This window comes from Pseudorasbora parva, chromosome 2 (assembly GCF_024679245.1).
Source record: "Pseudorasbora parva isolate DD20220531a chromosome 2, ASM2467924v1, whole genome shotgun sequence".
NCBI classification, from domain to species: Eukaryota; Metazoa; Chordata; class Actinopteri; order Cypriniformes; family Gobionidae; genus Pseudorasbora; species Pseudorasbora parva.
In genome coordinates this window covers 25147909-25168382 of record NC_090173.1, presented here as the reverse complement: position 1 = coordinate 25168382, position 20474 = coordinate 25147909, and the positions used below count along the sequence as shown (strand labels likewise).

General features: G+C 38.8%; 1 protein-coding gene across 2 annotated transcripts; it reads right to left on the bottom strand.

Moving 5' to 3' along the window:
* Positions 1-196: 196 nt before the first annotated feature.
* On the bottom strand, positions 197-20132 carry atxn7l3a (ataxin 7 like 3a). Of its 2 annotated transcripts, XM_067413004.1 has the most exons (13): positions 19707-20110; positions 8095-8205; positions 7719-7851; positions 7449-7620; positions 7013-7110; positions 6875-6897; positions 6702-6747; positions 6564-6601; positions 6397-6465; positions 5338-5381; positions 4238-4309; positions 1736-1872; positions 197-1660 (listed from the first exon to the last, which is right to left on the bottom strand). In XM_067413004.1, exons 2-13 carry the CDS (start codon positions 8143-8145, stop codon positions 1419-1421), a joined length of 1125 nt encoding a protein of 374 aa, XP_067269105.1. In that variant the 5' UTR covers positions 8146-8205; positions 19707-20110; the 3' UTR covers positions 197-1418. The 2 variants fall into 2 exon arrangements, with proteins under 2 accessions (XP_067269105.1, XP_067269114.1); XM_067413013.1 differs by lacking the exon at positions 4238-4309 and having other exon boundaries at positions 19707-20132.
* Between the last annotated feature and the right edge of the window lie 342 nt (positions 20133-20474).

The window sequence follows — 20474 nt, the reverse complement described above, 5'->3', positions numbered from 1 at the left end:
GATACAAAATACATTTTAGAAAATCATTGGGGCAATATTGGAGCCCATTGATTTCCACTGTATGGATAAAAAAACATTTAAAATACCTTTATATGCCATAGAGCAAGTCGTACAAGGTTTGGTTACATGATGCGGGTGATGACAAAACCTTTTTAAGAATGAGTTGATTTTTGAAAACAAAGGAAAGGAAAAGAAATGATGAATCCTGAGACATTTATTTTGAATATTACAGAGATACTACAGTCCATTGAGAGACAGCGCAATAACTCATCACAGAAGAAACATCCACCCACAGCAATGGTAAATCTTGTGTAAGCTGTACCACGTTTCGTTTTCCCCTCCATCATGCAGACATTTCCATTCACGCTCGAAAAGCTCTCAGGTTATTAAAACTTAAAGCAACAAAATTCACAAACAGCTCAATGACAAAAATAAAACTTTGTGAAAGACAATACGGCGTCTATATGGACTGGATTTTATCCAGTTTTAAGTGCAACTTCAATTACTATTTGCATTTCTGACACTTTTTTTTATTTTACCAAACATTTTTCATACAAAACACACTAACATCTAACATAACATAGTAAGTGCTCTAAGGATCATCAAACTCTTCGGCCATTTACATTTTGTAATCCAAGGAAATGCATACGTTCGGCCAGAGATGAAAAACCGAGGAATCAAAAAGCCATGATTATAAAAAAAATTCCAAACATTCACAGGCAGATTAAATAAATAGTTATCAGACCAGAACATTTTGCCATGACAACAAACAAGAATATTAACTTAAAAAGAAATACAAAAGGCAAATGATTGTGTATCCACAGATTTGGCAGAAAGCTGTTGTAGCACTATGCAAGTCCATTATTTAGCAAGACATTGTCAAGAGATTGAGTAATAGTTGTTTTGCAGAAAGCAGCTGAGACCGGTTGCAGTAACATTAGCAAGACTATTATGATGAAAAGACCATATTGAGGACATTGCACAAATTAACCACCTGTATTACATGAGCCACAAGGGACAAAATATATGCAACAACCCATTCACTCATGCACACCGTGGCACATTTCCATGTGTCACTGTAAACCCAAATCTCATGTATACATACAGACAAGAGTATGCAATGCCAGTGAACTGCATAGCAAAATTAAAACACAAAATGTCTCACTCTGACTCACGTCCACACACAAGAATCACATTTAGTCACAAAACTCACTTTTCACTGCAACACTGCCATAACAAATGTTCTCATCTGCCCATGACATTTCTGAAATGCCACGCAGACCTTTCCTCTCATACATGTTCAACAGTGAGTGTCTAGTCTCACTCATGTACCTTGAAATGGTGAAAACTGAAGATCATACGGGGAATCGTCAAGTCAGTCATGATCAGGAAATGTGTGTGTAAGTCCGCAAGGTTCATTAGTTCATGTCATCGTAGATGCTAGGGGCTGGAGGAACTGGCAGTTTAGGTCGCTTTTTACGACTGGACAAGCCCAGTGCATTCTGGGAGCTGCTACTACCGCTACCACCGCCAACTACTCTGTCTCCTCTCTCTCGTTCCTGCCCTTTGTCCCTCTCTCCTCCGACTCCAGCAGCAGTCAGAGACAGTGTGCTGGGCTTCTTCTTTTTCTTAGTTCTCTTAGATTCAGAGTTATTGGTGCCTGAGAATGAGACAGCAAATAAGTGAAAAAGAAATTATTATTATTATTTTTTTAAAGCGTTCTTGAAAAACTCACTGGCTTTTGAAGATGCTGAGTCTGATGGTGAGATATCAGAGGAGCCGTCCCATTGGAGACGGGACATGATGAGCTGGCCATCAGGGGCATCATAACCATCGTTTTCCAGCATTGAGTCAGCGTCAGGTAGTGTCGACCTATCAAACAGGATGCAAGATATGAGTACACAATGACAAATGCTGAATAAGGACACTGTTTACCACGATCCCCAGTTCAAAGAAATAACCAACCGATCTGAAACTGAAGAGACTTTTGCTGATGATCTGATTTAATTTCCTTTGTCACTTATTATGCTACAGGTTAAAACTGCACATTGAATAATTACTAAAATTGTGAAGCTAAAGAACTTGCTCTGGATGACAGCATCTGCAAAGTGCATTACATGTAAATAAGTCTACAAAAACTTGAGAGATTATGGAAATATTATGCTGAGTTAATGAATGAAATGGACTAGCAAAATTGATCTTCATGAAAAAGGAAAACAAAGCTTGAGCAGGACAAACTGGCATAAAATCACGTAACGCGTTAAGATAAGGTCTCATCTCATTTGTTAACATGAACTAACAATGAGTGATACATTTTTTTGCAGAATTTTATCAACCCGTTATAATAGTTAATAGGGGTGTAACGATACACTCGTGTCACGATTCGATACATATCACGATATTAAACTCACAATACGATATTATTGCGATACTCCAAGATATGGTAAACTGTTAACAAAAAAATGAATTACTGTTGATTAAAACTGGTGACATAAGAATACAAATATTCCTGATTCTGAAGCTGAAACAACAAAATTATTTTAAATGAATTTGCTTGCACATTGTCAAGACATTTGGCATTATCAGTACCCACAAATATTCACCCGTTGCATTATTATATATTACATATAGTAATTTAATGTAGACACAAATTGTAAACTTTTGTAAAAAAAAATTCTGACAGTCATTTTCATTTTGGGTGAACTATACACAAGACAGACTGTCTACTACACACACATATTATTGCACTTTTTTGTATGGCGATATATTATTACACAATATATTCTTACACCCCTAGTAGTTAATATAGTTGTTCTTCATTATTTGTTCATGTCAAAGCTGTAATACACTACACTTAATATCTGAACAGATTTTAAAACACTAGACATAAACATCTCAACTGTAATTAAAATGGTTACAGAGCAAAACAGCAACAGCCTCAAAGAAACATACACTTTGTTCCCAGACAGCAACATAATGTCAGCCCACATCTGGTACATTTCACGTGTACCAGATCTGGGCCGACCCTAGGTTGCTGTCTGGTTGCTTGGAGATGTATATCATATGGAAACAATGTTTTCTAAAATCAAACATGTTAGATATGCTCCAACTAATGAGTCTGTGCCCATCATACATCATGCCATTTTCAGAGATATATGTAAACTTTGCCTGCCCAAAATGTTCAGCTTCACTCGAACTTTCCGCAACTAATACTGACTCCTCCAGAATGCAAATCAGGGCAAGAATCTTAGTTGTGTAGTGCAGTCCAGTCTTTAGTGCACAATGCATTAACTAATGTTAACAGATACAACTTTTGATTTTAACATAAGTAACTAAGGTTAATAATTTCTTGTATTATTCATTGTTAGTTGGTAAAACATCATAGTAAAATGTTACCCTTCATGTCACACATAAAAATAAATGAAAAAATACAGCGGACTAAGGCACTGTTCACACGAAGCTAGCACTTTCCCAATCCGATCTTTTTTTCTCCTCGTTTCAAGAAATATCTGCGTCCACACGAGATTACAAAAACGGGCTAAAAACGATGTAGTTTGCATGCCAGGCCAGTGTGTGGCGCTGTAATTCTGCCACAGAAATACACTAAAAACGGGGAAGAAGAGTTGTGGCTAGCAGGGGTATAGCAGTGGTCGGAGGTGAGGCAAAATCTCACAATAAAATAACAATAAATACATTTGCTACTTAACATATGTGTTTTATTATTGCCTACACCTACCCCAACCCAAAACATACCCTTACAACAATGCAAATACGTTAATTCAATGACGCGATATTGATGTGCGCATGCCCAGTGCCCGTAGTTGTATCCCTCAACTCTTTCACCGTGCTGGACGTAGTGTGATGACATCACCGTTTCAGAAAATATACGGATTCGCTGTACACACGAAAACGGAAGATGATCGTTTTCAGATTTATCCGCTTTGGGACCCGGTTTCGAAAAATATCGGATGCATGCTTCTAAAACGCCGGATCCGTGTGGACGAAACGTTGATACGGTACAAAATGTATACGTATACAGCTAAACGCGTCTCCGTGTGGACGGGGCCTAAGCTGGTGCCTCAGGTCTCAATACTAGGACCTATTAATTTTTCACTATTCTGTTCAGATCTAAAATGATCACAAGCTTGATGAAAAAGAAGTATATTAAGAGAGGGAAGGAAAGGAAATAGTCCATTGATTCTTTTCTGTCAGGTTTGGGAAAAGGGGTGAAACTCACGCGGACGGCCCAAGGAGGAAGACCCTGACTGCCCTCCTCTGTTCGTCCGTGTGCTGGGGACACCGCTGGGACCTGCCAGGACACAACGTGGCATTACGCACTGCACCAGAGACAATGACGGGCCGAGAGACTAGGTGAACATCGCCAGCAGGGTTCGAAAGTGGGCTCTAGAGTTAGATATTAGCAATTAGGGAAGGGGGTTTCAGTGCTGGCTGATGTTCAAAAAGTCTCTTGCTTTGTAAAAACAGGCAGTGCTTTCAAACAACCTATGACCGTCCAATTGGAATGAAGATGGATTATTTAATTATATGTTTTAAAATAAGAGAGGCCAAATCAAATGACACAGGAAAAAACTAATCAAGAAATTGGGTTTTATATGGAGTTGCCAGTTGTGTTCCTTAAAATCAGTCCCAACACAACATGATCATTTCCATTTACACAAATGAAAAAGATCATGTGTTTACACATCACATGCACAATCATTCTTTGGCACTAAAGGAGCACACACGCGCACACACTCTCAAAACTGGAACAGTGAAAAACTATGCCCCCTGACTGTACCTGTTCAAAGTACTTCTGATCACATGACACAGGATTCATCAGAGGAATGGTTCACTTGAAAAGGGATTTATTTTTTTCATTTATTCACCTTCCTACAGTCAAATATATAATTCTAAGGATATTACTTCAATTACTAAATAAATCAGTATATTCCTTTTTTTTTAAAATCCAAATGTATTCATAACTACTCGTTAAAATAAAAATTCTCCATCTAAATGTTGCTTTATCCAAGGTTAAAAGCAGCCATACCACTAAGTTTTAAAAGACTTAAAGCCCTTAAATCTCCTAGACTGGTTTCACAGATGTTTCAGCCTTCAGCTGCAAGTTTTTATTCCTCATAATAATATGCCTGCAGTGGAAAAATACTTACTTTTTCTGCTGGCGAAGGAAAGACAAACTTGATCATAGTCAATAAGGCAACGGAAAGAAACTAAATGTCAGTAGACTTTGTGTACCACAGTGTGCATTTGTAAGAATAAATCACAGATGTTTATTTTTATGGTTTCCTTTCAGTTCACAAATATGGATTGAATTCTTACCGAGTGCACATCTTCTTTGTGTGCTCTGATACAACCCCACATTGCTGAGGAAAAAGAAAGCCTTTTAGCAAGATGGATACTCCAGTAGTTGACCGATGTGGCTGATAGATGATATAACGAATACAGTAATACAATGTAATGATAGCAGACAAGACAACTGAATACTTATTTCACACAATATTTACAATAAATAAATAAATAAAATCACTGATATCATGAAGTTTGATGTTGGTAGATTTTGTACATGATTTTGACAAAAGAGGGAAGTGCCACCTCTGATAACGGTCAAATAAGGACATTTACCAGCTGATCCTTATCACTGCAAATGGTCAAACGATCAGTTGATTGCCATTTTGTTATTTCTTATTGGTATAACTTTATGAAATGTTTGATTACACTTTACATTAAAGGGATAGTTCATCCAAAAATGAAAATTCTGTTATCATCTTTTACATCAATTAAGCAGAGCTTGCCCCTCACTGACTTTTTTCTTTTTTTAAAGTCAATGGGGGAGCCAGATCTGATTGGTTTAAAACATATAGCAGAACAAAGACATTTACACAGGTTTGGAACAACATGAGGGTGAGTCAACTTTCATTTTTGGGTGAGCTATCCCTTTAATTTACCACTGAATCCATAAAATAAATTGGCTAGACGATTCACAATTTTTTTAAAATTGTCACCACAATACAATTATTATTTTAGTCAGGTACATATTCTTCAGACACTGATTTTAAATGAACTACATTATAATCTGAAAAATAGCTATATGATGAGAAAAAATGTCAAGAGTCGCCGAATTAGAAGATAATATATTACATAAATAAAGAAAATTAGTAATTTATTATTATAATTTTTCTTTATTTTGAATATTATTCAAAATTCCACTTATTTATTTTACTTTGATTCATTATTAAAGGATTTGTTAGCTTTAAGACTTTTATTTTTAAGCCTAAACACATAATGTGTAGGTAAACGATGAGCCTCTACTTTTTGAATTTTTGTTAAAATGTATTTTCATTTTGAAAGAAAAAATATTGTTTGATAAATATTACTTACTGTAGTCAGTATGGATCGCAGCTCCTCAGGTCCCAAAGTCTCATAACTGATGCCAGAGCTGTAGTTATACTACATGAGTGAGAAAGTGAAAGAATATTGCTGTAATACTGCAGTTATTAAGGCAACAGTGAAAGCGATGACCAAAATACTTTAGCTAATCATCTCACCTTGTACAGGTCTGGATTTACACTGCCGCTGAGCTCTCCTGCAGCCAGAAAAAAAATACACTCATAACACGCTCAAGTGAAGACTGGTGTCTGTCAAATAGTGCACTGGATAAACAACTCAATCAGAATAAAACCAACCATTCTTATGCTTTAGAGATTTGGATCTCCTGGGAGAGTTTGGATTCTAGGATACACAAAGATTTATTTTATCATCATTTTCAATACGTTTACAAACTTACAAAATATCATAATTTAGAATATTTGGGTTGAATTTTTAACAAGTGCTTGTCTCAACAAAAAAAAAGTTATACCTTTTCTGACTTTCTCTTCTTGGCTGTGAAAAATAAGCAGTTAATAAACTGTTATTCATGATTATTGAAATCAAGGTTTCACTAAATAAAAAACAAACAGCTGTGTGGGAAGCAGGCAGACAGACTGGATGAGCTCACCTTTCTTTTCTGAACCATAGGACCAGTCGTTGTCATTGATATCATCATTGTCTTCCTGATCACTTTCTGACTTGCTTGTGTTATTGCTGCTGGCTATTCTGTAAAAAGAGAGCAGAACAACGGCCTTCAATGCTTTGAAACTTCACCAGAATTTGCCAATCAATAAAATTCCATGTGTTATATATGAAAAATAATGATTTGAAATGTGTCCCCACACGCCCCAACTTTTCATATATTCCCACCAGTGCATGTCAATGGAACAAAATCACAGAAATAAACAAAACAAGGAAAAATATCACAGTATACAGATTTGTAATGACAATAGGGTGAGTAAATAATTTGTCAAATATTTAAGCATTCCCTTTATCGAATAATGATGCAAGTTCCCATGTATAAGTACATAAAGTGAGCTAAATAGCGTCAACAGTCCACTGACCTGCGATTGGCTATTCGGCTGCTGTTACGGCCCATACCGAGACACTTCTCCAGATGAGGAGCAAATCGAGAGGCCGCGATACTCCGGCTGCAATTGGGACACACACACTCCTTATTCTTCCACTGGTTGTACACCTGCCCGAAGATGTCTACACCTGGCTGGTCCACTATTTCTACATCAGCGAAAACATTAAATAGAGACACATTTTGAAATCATGCATCCCATGTTTTAGGAATAATCAATTTGCATATTTTCATGTGACTGACTCACCAAAATCCTTCATACTTTCTTGGTCCGTATCATCCAGGAAGAAATAGCCCTGTTTGACCGCCCTGTGCACCTCAAAGCACAGCCCTAAACAGGCATCTTCCACTAGGTCAGAGTAAACGTCATGAGCCAAGGCCTACACCCCCAACAAAAACAAAAAAACAAAGGAGAGAAGATTCATATAAATAAATGAAATGGAATCATAAATGCTACAGGCAATACTTTTAGGGCCTGGGTTAAAGCGGACACACATAACATATGTATCTGACCATGTGGATTTTAGTGGTAAGAAGCCTGCATAAAACCACTTATGTAAACACGTGCATTCAGATGAACAAAACAACAACAACAACGAAAAACAGAAAAACAATTTATTTACCTCTAGCTTGGTGTTATCCAGGCCTGACAGAGACATATCCTCCATTTTCATTTGCAACAACTATTGTAGGGGATCTCTCATTTTCGACAATAGAGAACGGGGTGGAAAACACTGAAAACCACAAAGACCATTGCATCACAAATATTATTTAGTATCTTCGTCCAACTACCAGCCTTTGAAAAAGGATTTGAGATTCAGCATATCAAAATGCGATATTGCTAAACAGCAGCTAATTTGTTAATATCTTAAATGGTTTTGTATACACTTTCTTTCTGAAACTGCAAATGCGATAGCGTCCATTTCATAACATGTTTATGTGCAAATGTATGTTCAACAAACTGATGTATAGAGGAAATACGGTGAACAAGGGCGGGCACTGCAATTATACAGTAAAACAGCAGTCCAGTATGATAAACGAGGGTCAGAAACTAATAACCAAGTTCATTTAAACATAATAAAACTGTTGAACACAAATGAACACACTGTCACTATAAACACAGTTGACAGCTACGACTGGCGGACTGCCCTGTTTTCTCTATCATTATTTTCCATATGGGCGGGTTTTGGCAACATTGTTTCAAAACCGCAGGGGAACGTGTTATACGGTAGTAACGGACGCCGAATATAACGGACGCCGAATATTTAACTGGCATGAAGTTGGTTTGACGTTAGACGTTTGATATTCGCAAATTTAGGGACCGTCTCTAAAGTTGCATACGACATTGGTATGCACGTTTCAAACTTCAATAACATTTGAATGGAATAATTTACAGTCATAAATCCAACTGTACAGTGTTCATCCAGGTGTCGGCTATCATGCACATCTTTTATATTTTTGATTTATATTAAAATACACTGTCAAATCATACTTAAATATTGCTGTTTTTCACTACTGTATATTGGCTCATACATAAATATGTCATAATTTAGAGCTCAATAACATTTGAATGGAATAATTTACAGTCATAAATCCAACTGTACAGTGTTCATCCAGGTGTCGGCTATCATGCACATCTTTTATATTTTTGATTTATATTAAGATACACTGTCAAATCATACTTAAATATTGCTGTTTTCACTACTATATATTGGCTCATACATAAATATGTCATATTTTAGAGCTCAATAACATTTGAATGGAATAATTTACAGTCATAAATCCAACTGTACAGTGTTCATCCAGGTGACAGCAATCATGCACATCTTTTATATTTTTTAATTTATATTAAAATACACTGTCAAATCATACTTAAATATTGCTGTTTTTCACTACTGTATATTGGCTCATACATAAATATGTCATATTTTAGAGCTCAATAACATTTGAATGGAATAATTTACAGTCATAAATCCAACTGTACAGTGTTCATCCAGGTGTCGGCTATCATGCACATCTTTTATATTTTTGATTTATATTAAAATACACTGTCAAATCATACTTAAATATTGCTGTTTTTCACTATATATTGGCTCATACATAAATATGTCATAATTTAGAGCTCAATAACATTTGAATGGAATAATTTACAGTCATAAATCCAACTGTACAGTGTTCATCCAGGTGTCGGCTATCATGCACATCTTTTATATTTTTGATTTATATTAAAATACACTGTCAAATCATACTTAAATATTGCTGTTTTTCACTACTGTATATTGGCTCATACATAAATGTCATATTTTAGAGCTCAATAACATTTGAATGGAATAATTTACAGTCATAAATCCAACTGTACAGTGTTCATCCAGGTGTCGGCTATCATGCACATCTTTTATATTTTTGATTTGTATTAAAATACACTGTCAAATCATACTTAAATATTGCTGTTTTTCACTACTGTATATTGGCTCATACATAAATATGTCATATTTTAGAGCTCAATAACATTTGAATGGAATAATTTACAGTCATAAATCCAACTGTACAGTGTTCATCCAGGTGTCGGCTATCATGCACATCTTTTATATTTTTGATTTGTATTAAAATACACTGTCAAATCATACTTAAATATTGCTGTTTTCACTACTATATATTGGCTCATACATAAATATGTCATAATTTAGAGCTCAATAACATTTGAATGGAATAATTTACTGTCATAAATCCAACTGTACAGTGTTCATCCAGGTGTCGGCTATCATGCACATCTTTTATATTTTTGATTTATATTAAAATACACTGTCAAATCATACTTAAATATTGCTGTTTTTCACTACTGTATATTGGCTCATACATAAATATGTCATATTTTAGAGCTCAATAACATTTGAATGGAATAATTTACAGTCATAAATCCAACTGTACAGTGTTCATCCAGGTGTCGGCTATCATGCACATCTTTTATATTTTTGATTTGTATTAAAATACACTGTCAAATCATACTTAAATATTGCTGTTTTCACTACTATATATTGGCTCATACATAAATATGTCATAATTTAGAGCTCAATAACATTTGAATGGAATAATTTACAGTCATAAATCCAACTGTACAGTGTTCATCCAGGTGTCGGCTATCATGCACATCTTTTATATTTTTGATTTGTATTAAAATACACTGTCAAATCATACTTAAATATTGCTGTTTTCACTACTATATATTGGCTCATACATAAATATGTCATAATTTAGAGCTCAATAACATTTGAATGGAATAATTTACTGTCATAAATCCAACTGTACAGTGTTCATCCAGGTGTCGGCTATCATGCACATCTTTTATATTTTTGATTTATATTAAAATACACTGTCAAATCATACTTAAATATTGCTGTTTTTCACTACTGTATATTGGCTCATACATAAATATGTCATATTTTAGAGCTCAATAACATTTGAATGGAATAATTTACAGTCATAAATCCAACTGTACAGTGTTCATCCAGGTGTCGGCTATCATGCACATCTTTTATATTTTTGATTTGTATTAAAATACACTGTCAAATCATACTTAAATATTGCTGTTTTCACTACTATATATTGGCTCATACATAAATATGTCATATTTTAGAGCTCAATAACATTTGAATGGAATAATTTACAGTCATAAATCCAACTGTATAGTGTTCATCCAGGTGTCGGCTATCATGCACATCTTTTATATTTTTGATTTGTATTAAGATACACTGTCAAATCATACTTAAATATTGCTGTTTTTCACTACTGTATATTGGCTCATACATAAATATGTCATATTTTAGAGCTCAATAACATTTGAATGGAATAATTTACTGTCATAAATCCAACTGTACAGTGTTCATCCAGGTGTCGGCTATCATGCACATCTTTTATATTTTTGATTTATATTAAAATACACTGTCAAATCATACTTAAATATTGCTGTTTTTCACTACTGTATATTGGCTCATACATAAATATGTCATAATTTAGAGCTCAATAACATTTGAATGGAATAATTTACAGTCATAAATCCAACTGTATAGTGTTCATCCAGGTGTCGGCTATCATGCACATCTTTTATATTTTTGATTTGTATTAAGATACACTGTCAAATCATACTTAAATATTGCTGTTTTTCACTACTGTATATTGGCTCATACATAAATATGTCATATTTTAGAGCTCAATAACATTTGAATGGAATAATTTACTGTCATAAATCCAACTGTACAGTGTTCATCCAGGTGTCGGCTATCATGCACATCTTTTATATTTTTGATTTGTATTAAGATACACTGTCAAATCATACTTAAATATTGCTGTTTTTCACTACTGTATATTGGCTCATACATAAATATGTCATATTTTAGAGCTCAATAACATTTGAATGGAATAATTTACAGTCATAAATCCAACTGTACAGTGTTCATCCAGGTGTCGGCTATCATGCACATCTTTTATATTTTTGATTTGTATTAAAATACACTGTCAAATCATACTTAAATATTGCTGTTTTCACTACTATATATTGGCTCATACATAAATATGTCATAATTTAGAGCTCAATAACATTTGAATGGAATAATTTACTGTCATAAATCCAACTGTACAGTGTTCATCCAGGTGTCGGCTATCATGCACATCTTTTATATTTTTGATTTGTATTAAAATACACTGTCAAATCATACTTAAATATTGCTGTTTTCACTACTGTATATTGGCTCATACATAAATATGTCATATTTTAGACCTCAATAACATTTGAATGGAATAATTTACAGTCATAAATCCAACTGTATAGTGTTCATCCAGGTGTCGGCTATCATGCACATCTTTTATATTTTTGATTTATATTAAAATACACTGTCAAGTCATACTTAAATATTGCTGTTTTTCACTACTGTATATTGGCTCATACATAAATATGTCATAATTTAGAGCTCAATAACATTTGAATGGAATAATTTACAGTCATAAATCCAACTGTACAGTGTTCATCCAGGTGTCGGCTATCATGCACATCTTTTATATTTTTGATTTATATTAAAATACACTGTCAAATCATACTTAAATATTGCTGTTTTTCACTACTGTATATTGGCTCATACATAAATGTCAAAATTTACCAAAAAGGAGCAAAAAAATTATACATTTCTTAATAATGAAATCGAACAGATTACACAAACATTTTATTATATCAAATTAATATATATATTTATAATATATATATAATTATAATATAAAGCGTCCGTGAAAACAAACAGGAACTAGCTTCTGATCCTTCAGCAAGCGATCTGTGTGAACCTGTCTGTCTATTTGGTGTTTTTGTCTGTCTATTGCAAGAGTTTTTCCACCCTTTTGTTATATATTCCATATATATATAACAAAAAAAGAGAAAATAAAATAGATAGAGAATGGCGAGCGAAAGCAGCAATTTCAGGAAGTGTGTTCATCCCTGCCCACGCTACATCACGGGTGGGGATACACACTCTCTCTGTGTTGCCTGCTTGGGAGCGCAGCATGCCCAGGCAGCCCTTGAGGGGGCTGCTTGCGAGCATTGTGAGAAGTTACCGCTGAGAACGCTGCGCTCCCGCCGGGCACTCTTTGAGGAGGGTGCCTCGGCTCGTGTTCCCCGCGGCTCTGGTCCCGCTTGCTGCCGAGGCGGAGCGGAGGCTGCAGTCGTGGGGATCACAATTGGATGTTGCAGAGGGGTTAGAGATGGGCGCTGCCTTATCTCTGCCCTCACCTGCACCATCCAGCGGCTCTTCTCGGGGCATGGAAGCACGCATGGCGGTTTCTTCCCCCCCGAGAGAGTCGCCGGTGCTTCAACTGTCCAGCTCTGAGGAGGTGGACGTTGAAAGCATCGAGACTGAAGACTCGCCACTTCAGTCCCCTGCATGCGAGGAGCTCGTTGAGGTTCTGACGCGAGCGGTGGCCAGGCTTAACATCGACTGGCCAGCCGAGAGATATGAGGCAGGAAGAAAGCGTACAAGCAAATTAGACGAGAGATTCCTGCCTTCTCGCGCCTCAGAGACGGGGATTGCCGTTCTTTCATGACTTGCACACTGAGGTGGCAAGGTCGTGGAGGAGACCGGCATCATATCGTGTTTTCAGCCCACAGACTTCGGTCTACAGTAACATCGCTGGGCTGAAACAGTATGGTTATGGGGCGATGCCAAAGGTCGAGGAGACGCTCGCGAGCCATCTCTCGCCTTCTTCGGCATCGTCCCTTAAAGCCCCGACTTTGCCCACCAGACCTTTAAAAACAACGTCGGCGCTGGTGGGCAAAGCGTACTCGGCAGCGGGTCAGGCGCTGCATGCCTGCACACGATGGCAATCGTGCAGGCGTACCAGGCTGACCTGCTGAGGGATCTGGATAGTAGTGATGTCGTGGGGGGAGATATTATTACAGAGCTGCGTTCTTCCGCTGATCTAGCTCTCCGGGCCACCAAGGAGACGGCCAGATGTGTGGGCCGCTCTATGGCAGCCTTGGTGGCCACGGAGAGGCATCTCTGGTTAAACCCCACAGACATCAAGGAGAGGGAGAAAGCCTTTCTGCTCGATGCGCCGCTTTCTCCTGGAGGCCTCTTCGGTGACGCAGTCCATACTGTCACCGAGAGGTTCCAGGAGACGAAAAAGCAAGCTGCAGCGCTCAAGCAGTTCCTCCCTCTCCGGGTCCAGGTCCCTGGGGCTGCTGCTGACATCAAGCAGCCCAAACCGAGTACGAGCGCTTCGCACAGGGCAAAGCAAAAACAGAGCGTCGCCACCCGAACTCCCCCTCAGCGCGGGGACGAGGGGCGGCGCTCTCAGACGAGGCCTTCGAGGGGCAGGGCTGATCTGAGGACAGTCCTGATCGCCAAGAAGGCCTCGTCGAAGCGTTCCTGATGCCAGAAGCGTCAGGACGCTGAGGGTGGTTCCCCCCGTAGGAAAACGGTGTTTACCCCTGCCAACGGTACCCGTTTCTCTGCGGCACCCTCTGGGGGCCGCGCTGCCAACCCCGCCGCAATGTCGGGGCGCAGTCGGTCTCCGCGGGCCACCCGAGGGTGGTCCGCGCCCCCCTCGGGGGGCCCCCGAGCAGTCAAGTCAGTTGTTCCCTGCCGGTCCGCCGCTTCAGGGCACTGTGCTTGTTGCTCAAAGTACACCAGAGGCCAGCCTCGAGAGGCTGGTTCCCTTAGTAGATTTTCTAGACGAGTGGAAACGTCTATCAAATATATCTCATTGGGTCCTGCAGATAATCGAAAGGGGGTACGCCATTCAATTCAAAAGTCGGCCACCTCCTTTCAGCGGTGTCCTACCTACAGAGGTGGGCCCGGAGCAGGCTCTGGTAATGGCACAGGAAGTACAGACACGCCTGCAAAAAGGGGCTATAGAGAGGGTTCCCCCTCCCAGCAGGGAGTCTGGGTTTTACAGCCGTTACTTCATCGTGCCGAAGAAGGATGGGGGCTTACGCCCGATATTAGATCTGCGTCTACTAAATCGCTCGGTGGCCAAGCTCAAGTTCAAGATGCTCACACTCAGACAGATTGTGTCGCAGATCAAACTAGAGGATTGGTTTGTCCCCATAGACCTCAAAGATGCGTATTTTCATGTCTCCATCCTTCCACATCACAGGAAGTTCCTCAGGTTTGCCTTCGGGGGAGAGGCATTCCAATATCGAGTACTTCCTTTCGGTCTAGCACTGTCACCCCGCACATTCACCAAGTGTGTGGATGCAGCTCTGGCGCCGTTGCATCTGCAGGGCATCCGCACACTGAATTATATCGACGACTTGCTGATTCTAGCGAATACAGAGCAGATGGCGGTTCAGCATCGAGATGCTGTTCTCGCGCATATGTCGAAGTTGGGGTTGAGGCTGAACGCCAAGAAGAGTGTGCTTTCTCCGGCTCAGAGAACCACTTTTCTAGGTGTGAACTGGGACTCGGTAATAATGCGGGCGCAATTATCGCCAACACGCATAGCATCGATCCTGGCAGCAGTCAAAGAGCAGAAGCTAGACCGGGCCGTCACTGTGAAACAGTTCCAGAAACTGTTACGTCTCATGGCAGCAGCGTCCAACGTAATACCTCTTGGCCTACTGTACATGAGGCCACTGCAGTGGTGGCTCAAAACAAAGGGGTTCTCCCCGAGGGGAAATCCGCTCCGCACGATCAAAGTCACGCGGCGATGCCTACGTGCTCTGGTCATGTGGAAAAACCCGGGGTTTCTATCTCAGGGTCCCGTGTTAGGGGCTCATGTTCGTCGCGTAACGCTAACGACAGATGCCTCTCTCACGGGCTGGGGGGCGACCATGAGTGGTCGCTCATCCCAGGGTCTATGGCAGGAACATCAGCAGCACTGGCACATAAATCGGCTAGAGATGCTCGCAGTGTTTCTTGCATTGAAACAGTTTCTGCCCGACCTCAGGGGCCACCATGTGTTAGTCAGGTCAGACAACACATCGGTGGTCGCCTATATAAATCATCAGGGGGGTCTGAGGTTCCCGTCCACTGGACAAATTGGCGCATCGGATCCTCCTGTGGGCCCAAGGGAAATTGCTGTCAATCAGGGCAGTATATATCCCGGGGGTCCTGAATCAGGAAGCAGACAGCCTGTCGAGGCAGGGGCCGAGGCCCGGGGAATGGAGACTTCACCCAGAGGTGGTGGAGCTCCTATGGAAGGTATATGGGAAGGCAGAGATAGATCTTTTTGCTTCGGCGGAGAATTCCCACTGCCCGCAGTGGTTTTCTCTGTCCCATCCAGCCCCGCTAGGGTTGGATGCCATGGTACAGGAGTGGCCGAGGCTACCCCTGTACGCCTTCCCCCCGATTGTCTTGCTTCCAGGAGTTCTGGAGAGGGTACGCCGGGACGGGGCCCAAGTACTTCTGGTGGCTCCGTACTGGCCGACCAGAGTATGGTTTTCGGACCTGGTATCTCTCCTGGAAGGCTCTCCGATGGAGATTCCGACCAGGAGGGATCTACTCTCTCAGGCGGGCGGGAGATTCCTGCACCCACGCCCAGAGATGTGGAAACTATGGGCTTGGCCTCTGAGGGGGCCAGGCTCATAGAGGAAGGTCTCTCGGCCGAGGTCGTTGAGACCATCCTTCACTCCAGAGCTCCGTCCACGAGGAAGCTGTACGCTCTGAAATGGAAGCTTTTCTCAGCTTGGTGCAGAGAACGCCAGTGGGACCCAGTTAACTGCCCGGTTGGTACAGTGCTGGAGTTTCTGCAGGCTAGGTTCTCGGCAGGGTTGACCCCCTCCACAATAAAGGTGTACGTGGCGGCCTTGGGTGCCTTCCACGTCCCTTTGGGTGGAGTGTCTTTGGGAAGACACCCTCTGATTACACGCTTCCTCCGTGGTACTTTAAGGTTGAGGCCGGCTATGCACTCGAGGGTCCCAGCTTGGGACTTGGCCATTGTTTTGAGGGGCTTGTGCGGGCCGCCATTCGAACCCTTAGAGGAGGTTTTGGACAAGTTCCTCACCCTAAAAACTATCCTTCTTTTGGCCATATCGTCTCTCAAAAGAATAGGAGATATTCAGTCCCTGTCAGTGAGGCCCTCATGTTTAGAGTTTGCGCCGGGATGGTGAAGGCCTTTCTACATCCGGGTTACGTCCCCAAGGTTCCTACGAGCCCACGGGGCCCCATTACTCTCCAAGCCTTCTGTCCTCCTCCGTTCACGACGTCAGACCAGGAAAGATTAAATCTGCTCTGCCCTGTTAGGGCATTAGATACATATGTCCACAGAGCTGCCCTGTGGAGAAAGACCGATCAGTTATTCGTCTGTTTCGGAGCCCCTAAGAAAGGGGCTCCAGTATCTAAGCAGAGAATGAGCAAGTGGGTGGTCGAGGCCATTTCACTTGCTTACGATATTTAAGTATGATTTGACAGTGTATTTTAATATAAATCAAAAATATAAAAGATGTGCATGATAGCCGACACCTGGATGAACACTGAACAGTTGGATTTATGACTGTAAATTATTCCATTCAAATGTTATTGAGCTCTAAATTATGACATATTTATGTATGAGCCAATATACAGTAGTGAAAACAGCAATATTTAAGTATGACTTGACAGTGTATTTTAATATAAATCAAAAATATAAAAGATGTGCATGATAGCCGACACCTGGATGATCACTGTACAGTTGGATTTATGACTGTAAATTATTCCATTCAAATGTTATTGAGCTCTAAATTATGACATATTTATGTATGAGCCAATATACAGTAGTGAAAAACAGCAATATTTAAGTATGATTTGACAGTGTATTTTAATATAAATCAAAAATATAAAAGATGTGCATGATTGCTGTCACCTGGATGAACACTGTACAGTTGGATTTATGGCCGTAAATTATTCCATTCAAATGTTATTGAGCTCTAAATTATGACATATTTATGTATGAGCCAATATACAGTAGTGAAAACAGCAATATTTAAGTATGATTTGACAGTGTATTTTAATATAAATCAAAAATATAAAAGATGTGCATGATAGCCGACACCTGGATGATCACTGTACAGTTGGATTTATGACTGTAAATTATTCCATTCAAATGTTATTGAGCTCTAAATTATTACATATTTATGTATGAGCCAATATACAGTAGTGAAAACAGCAATAAGTATGACTTGACAGTGTATTTTAATATAAATCAAAAATATAAAAGATGTGCATGATTGCTGTCACCTGGATGAACACTATACAGTTGGATTTATGACTGTAAATTATTCCATTCAAATGTTATTGAGCTCTAAATTATGACATATTTATGTATGAGCCAATATACAGTAGTGAAAACAGCAATATTTAAGTATGACTTGACAGTGTATTTTAATATAAATCAAAAATATAAAAGATGTGCATGATTGCTGTCACCTGGATGAACACTGTACAGTTGGATTTATGACTGTAAATTATTCCATTCAAATGTTATTGAGCTCTAAAATATGACATATTTATGTATGAGCCAATATACAGTAGTGAAAAACAGCAATATTTAAGTATGATTTGACAGTGTATTTTAATATAAATCAAAAATATAAAAGATGTGCATGATAGCCGACACCTGGATGAACACTGTACAGTTGGATTTATGACTGTAAATTATTCCATTCAAATGTTATTGAGCTCTAAATTATTACATATTTATGTATGAGCCAATATACAGTAGTGAAAAACAGCAATATTTAAGTATGATTTGACAGTGTATTTTAATATAAATCAAAAATATAAAAGATGTGCATGATAGCCGACACCTGGATGAACACTGTACAGTTGGATTTATGACTGTAAATTATTCCATTCAAATGTTATTGAGCTCTAAATTATGACATATTTATGTATGAGCCAATATACAGTAGTGAAAACAGCAATATTTAAGTATGACTTGACAGTGTATTTTAATATAAATCAAAAATATAAAAGATGTGCATGATAGCCGACACCTGGATGAACACTGTACAGTTGGATTTATGAATGTAAATTATTCCATTCAAATGTTATTGAGCTCTAAAATATGACATATTTATGTATGAGCCAATATACAGTAGTGAAAAACAGCAATATTTAAGTATGATTTGACAGTGTATTTTAATATAAATCAAAAATATAAAAGATGTGCATGATAGCCGACACCTGGATGAACACTGTACAGTTGGATTTATGACTGTAAATTATTCCATTCAAATGTTATTGAGCTCTAAATTATGACATATTTATGTATGAGCCAATATACAGTAGTGAAAAACAGCAATATTTAAGTATGATTTGACAGTGTATTTTAATATAAATCAAAAATATAAAAGATGTGCATGATAGCCGACACCTGGATGAACACTGTACAGTTGGATTTATGACTGTAAATTATTCCATTCAAATGTTATTGAGCTCTAAAATATGACATATTTATGTATGAGCCAATATACAGTAGTGAAAAACAGCAATATTTAAGTATGATTTGACAGTGTATTTTAATATAAATCAAAAATATAAAAGATGTGCATGATAGCCGACACCTGGATGAACACTGTACAGTTGGATTTATGACTGTAAATTATTCCATTCAAATGTTATTGAAGTTTGAAACGTGCATACCAATGTCGTATGCAACTTTAGAGACGGTCCCTAAATTTGCGAATATCAAACGTCTAACGTCAAACCAACTTCATGCCAGTGAATATTTAAAGAATATTTGTCGCGCTTCTTGTTTAAATTTTGTTTCTACTTACCAAGACAGAACGGGCCGGTTCTTGTGTCATTCACTGACCCGCTGTTAGACGACATAGAACAAACATGCTGAAAATGAACGTACTTATGAAGATAATGGAAATGGTATCTTGTTATAAACTAATAGATGTCTGGTTGATTAAATCACTCGTCTCGAAGACAGATGATGTTTGAAAATAAAACAACGCTGCTGCCATTTTGGCTCCAGTTAGGCATCACTAGTCTAATACCGATCTGGATGCCACATCGATTCTACTGCCTTGAGTTCGTTCCTAATAATAATACATTATTTGTAACGCACTTTTCATTCCAAAGAATCTCAAAGTGCAACAATGGAAAAAGGGGAAATTAATAATTATATTAAAAAAAAGAATAATACAAACAATCAACACAAAAGCCTTTCTGAACAGAAAAGTTTTCAGTTCAGCTTTAAACTGGTCCAGGCTCTGTACTGCTCTCAGCGGCTCTGCAGACAGATATTATTGAACTCATTGGGAAGATGATTCCAAAGCCCCGGTCCAGCCGAGCAGAAAGCTTGGTCTCCCATGGTACGAAGCCTAGTGGTGGGGACTTGAAGAAGCAGGTGGCCTCCTGATGATCTGAGGGTGCAGGTGGAGGATTTCAGACTGAACTTGAGTTCCTGTAGATATGGTGGTGCATGTCCGGTGAGCAGAATTTTGTAGTCGATGATCGATCCGTGATGAAGCTAGTGTAATGAGTGTAGGATGGGAGTTATGCGATCATATTTACGGACTCTCATAAGGACTTAC